The 4,324-nt window shown below is 39.2% G+C and overlaps 1 protein-coding gene across 3 annotated transcripts in view; it reads right to left on the minus strand.

Annotated features, from left to right (window-relative positions):
- ogdha (oxoglutarate dehydrogenase a) overlaps window positions 1–4,065 on the minus strand; it is a 46,692-nt gene extending 42,627 nt beyond the window's left edge. For all 3 annotated transcript variants that reach the window (XM_032516576.1, XM_032516575.1, XM_032516577.1), the window contains exons 1-2: window positions 3,932–4,065; window positions 720–1,115 (exon numbers count right to left, since the gene is read on the minus strand). In XM_032516576.1, coding sequence (XP_032372467.1) covers window positions 720–959 — 240 coding nt within the window. In that variant the 5' untranslated portion in view covers window positions 960–1,115; window positions 3,932–4,065. The remainder of the gene's footprint in view (window positions 1–719; window positions 1,116–3,931) is intronic.
- Window positions 4,066–4,324: the final 259 nt, after the last annotated feature.

The raw sequence follows: 4,324 nt of genomic DNA on the forward strand, positions 1-4,324 counted from the left end.
CAAATGTCTAATCTGTCATTTGATGCCTTTTGGAGATTTTTTCCATCTTTTCTTGGCTTGTTTATGCACATTAACACAATTCTTTACCAGGGGTACCCAAACTTTCGAGCCCCACTGTATCTCTGATACCGAACAACCTGCATTAAAAACAGTCTAGATTGATAGATAGTACTACAAGCAAGCGTAAAAAATAAATAAATAAAAAAGTATTTTGGGGATAAATGTCCTTTAAGATTTCTAGTAATGTATCTCTTGTCTCTATGTTAACATGTACTTGTGCTTGTCTCTTGTTTGTACCGTCTGACTTAATGTTTGAGTTAAATACAATGTAACAGATTTTAATAATTAGAAGAAAGAAAATAAACCAATTAAAAAAATATGATAATTTAATACAAAGTTGTTGGTGATCCTGAGTTCTATGATTTAATCTAATGTGAATCATTAAAACTTTTGTATACATTCCTCAAATAATTACTGAAAGGTTTAATCAGCTAACTTTTAATTATCATAGTTATGTTTTATATTGTGTGTAGTGTAATTTTTGTTGTACCAATGTTTTGCAATTGTGTTTAAATAAAAAAATAAAAATTGGTCACAAAAAAAGTGATGTTTTATATTTATTTTATAGGTGCCTTTGTTTAATTGAATCTGTAAACCCCAGTGACAGATCTTTGTATGTAGTCCCCCTCCAGACCAGCGGGGGCTCTACTGCTCCTTACCTTGTGAACACTCTTGGGGTTCTCCAGCCAGGCAAAGTACATCTCCTCCACGTAGTTGGAGCTTGTCCCATTCAGGAACGGCTCCGAGGCCACAGGTGCAGTGTAGCATCTGATTGGCTGAAACGTCCTTGTGCCACCAGTGGAGGCGACTGTTATTGGCCGCTGTGGGCCGACAGTCTGAGCTGCCTGTGAGGCAGTTAGCGGGCGCAATCGCGCCGCACAAGTCCTTAAACGATGCATCAGCAGTCCTTATTGTATGCGGTGGTCAGGCCAACAGGCCAGACGTCCTCAACCTCAAAACGACGACGGGATAAAAAACTCACTCCACCGAGGTTAGTCCCAGGACAGAGAGGGATAAAATGACTTGGTTCCACTGCCCACTGTTCTGTTAGTCCACTGAGAGAGTGACACACCAAAGCCGCGCGCCCACACACACAAACACCACACAAACACACACACACACAAACACACAAGAGAGAGAGAAACAAGGTTTTGTTCATGTTTCAAACACCACTACAAGGAAAAGGAAACTAAACAAGCTCATCACCAGCATTAATCTTTTTTTATATATATATATATATATATATATTTTAACTTGAGAGAAACATTTAATAATAAATGCACGGTGCATAGAGTAAAGTGCCACTTAAAATGTTACACCTTAAAGGGTAACTATATTTCTTTCAACCTGGAGCCTACTGAACTACGTTTTTGTGTGCAAGCGACTGATAGGAACAACAATTTTTGAAATTAAACCAGTGTTTAGTGAGAATGCGGTGACCAGGTTAGCAATGTAATCCTATAGGGCAAATGTGCATCGTCAATTTTTGTCTACTAAAAGGGCTGTTTTTGCCATTGATAGGCTCAGATTGTTTGACTAACAATCTTGTGTCTGACTTATGGAAAGTAACCCTACAGAAAAAGAGTTAAATAATCTTGAACCAAAAAACGCTATGAGATCACTAATCGCTAAACCTACTATACTTCATTTAAATACACAATACTACAATACAATTTTCTGAGTGGATAGAACCAACATATTTTCACATGTAAATCAGTAAATAACGCGTTCATTTCAACCAAACCAGAGTGGTGATTGTTGGAAAAATGGAAAGACTAACTAAATAGCTTTTCATAGTTTTATCTTATATCTGTTGACTTTGAATAAATTGTATTTTACAATGATACCAATACTGTTTATTTACATGGAGGCTCATGGGTTTAGGGATATCAATTCTGGACGTTTAAAAAGGGATTCTTACTCTTTAACAGAAAGGTTGACCTCTGTAGGAATCCTTACCATAATGTTGAGCCTGTCAGTGGCAAAACAAGCACTTTTCTGGACATAAAATGAGGGTAACTTAAATTGTAATTAGTTTTGCCGACAGCAGCCATCTTGCTTAATACTGGACCAACGTCAAAGACCATTGTTCCCATCAGTTACTTAGACACAAAAACAAAGAAAACAAAAACATGGGCTCCTGACACTAAACTAATGCTATGTCTGACTTTACGTTTGCAGCAAACATTTTGTTACCAAGTCAAATATCCAAATGTCTGTTTTAGGCTAACTACATAGCTGTAAATTAAGCTAACACACGTAACATCGGACATATTGCTAGCTTAGTATCAGGATCTCACAGTCTTTCCATTCTTCATGCTGACTCCTCACGTCTGCATCCACTTCTGTCTTCATAAATGCTCAGTTTTTTGCATCGGCAGCTTATAAAACTTAAGTTATGGATTCTTCACAGTGTTTGTAGTAAATATCACCACACAGCAGCTTTTAGGCGTTTTTCAGTTTTTGCTAGCAGACGGAATTAACAAGGAGGAAACCTTGTTCTTGCTTTAACTACATTTTTGCATGCCCACGATAGCTTTCCTTCAGCGTTCAGGGGGGGTGACTTCTGGATTTCAATTTGTCAGTCAGTCCCCCCCATACCGCTTGACTTCAATATCAAGTATGTTTGTGGCATTGGTATATAACTCACACTAGCACAAGGATCTAAAATATTCAAACAATACCAAGTCCTACTGGAATTAAGAGTTTGCTGCTCATAACCGTTGTTTGTCCCAATAATGGATTTGGTGTGGATACCATCACACATTCCAGTAATGCTGGTGACCTGAGTGTGATATACTTTTTATATACACATTTATGGGGGTCACGGGGGCTCAGTGGTTAAGTAACACACACCTGAGGTCATATTAAGAATACCAGTGTTTTTTCTGCGGCCTGACAACCTGCCAAATGTTATTCCTTTTCAAGCGTATTGCCAGCTTTCTGATCTACATCCCACACACAGCCAGAAGCAGTAAAAGATCATGAAAACCTTCAGATGACATTATTCCCCAAAACAGAAATGTAGCTTTAGATATTTCCAATCTATCAGAGCTGAGTAACCTCCGCTCCGTGTTCATGTGTTCCCCCAGTTGGAGTTTCCCCGTCTGTTTTGACCTTGTTGGGTCTCCACTCCCTGTCTTCATTCTCCTTCCCTCACCCAGGCCTGGACGCACCCACCACCCGCCTACCCGGCCTTTTCATTGGCTGTCTGAGATACCACCCGCCTAAAATAGGACTCCAAAGCTTCAACTATTTGCTACAACAGCTGTCGGTCACTTTGTCCTTTCACGAGTCATGAGTTCCCGAAAATTACTGCTTTATCAAAACATTGTAAACTCTGAATTTAGCTAAACCATACAGACTGGTAGCTAAAGAGAGCTGGTTAACAACGTTAATCTGCACAAATTGGCTACGTGGTTAGCTTCAGAGCTAACGTGTTCGGTTATGTAATTGGCAGGTTCGCTTCTACTTTCTCTATTAATTGCCATTAGCACGTTTGGCTAGCGGCTAGAGTAGTGATAATGGAGTAAGCAGTTAGGAAGCGAACTTCATGGTTAATATGATCCTTTTTCGCCTATTGTGTGAACCATAATGTTCAACAGCACCGACAGTTTCAGCGAGAATTTTGACAGATAAACTAACGTCCACGGTAACGTTAGTATCCCTAGTGTGTGTGTTTGCATGCACGCAAACACACATATGCTAACATGCTATCTAGCTAACAGGTTTTGTCTTTCTCAGAATCCACAGGACAGATTTTAGATTTTTGTAAACTGAACCCGGGACCCGTATGTGTTTAAAAACAAGATCAGATAATCGCCGTGGCATGTCTAACACCACCTTAAAGTCTTAAATCTCGGTTACTGACCTCGAGAAACGAGTTTCAGTGCCTCCCCTCTTGTTCAATATCCCGGATGCCCTTCGCCTCTCCCGGTGAAATGACAGCTCGGTGCGCGGAGCGTGGAAGCGAGGCCCGTGTGGAGGTGACGTAATGTGACGTGGCGCAGACGTCCAACGCAGGGGGCGGGGCGTGTCTCACGATTTACTTTGTTTTAAATAGGCTATATATTTTTATGTTTTTATTTTATTCACTCAGAATATAAATATACAAACAAAAAAGGCATTTAAAAAAAAGCATATATTCAAAACATAGGAGCAAATGCATACCAAATTTACATTAAGAAGAAAAAAATAAATAAGAGAAAAATAGAAAATAAATAAACCAACAAATAAAAGGGGCTATCTCAAATTAAGTTAAAAG

This window comes from Etheostoma spectabile, chromosome 5 (genome assembly GCF_008692095.1).
Source record: "Etheostoma spectabile isolate EspeVRDwgs_2016 chromosome 5, UIUC_Espe_1.0, whole genome shotgun sequence".
NCBI lineage: Eukaryota > Metazoa > Chordata > Actinopteri > Perciformes > Percidae > Etheostoma > Etheostoma spectabile.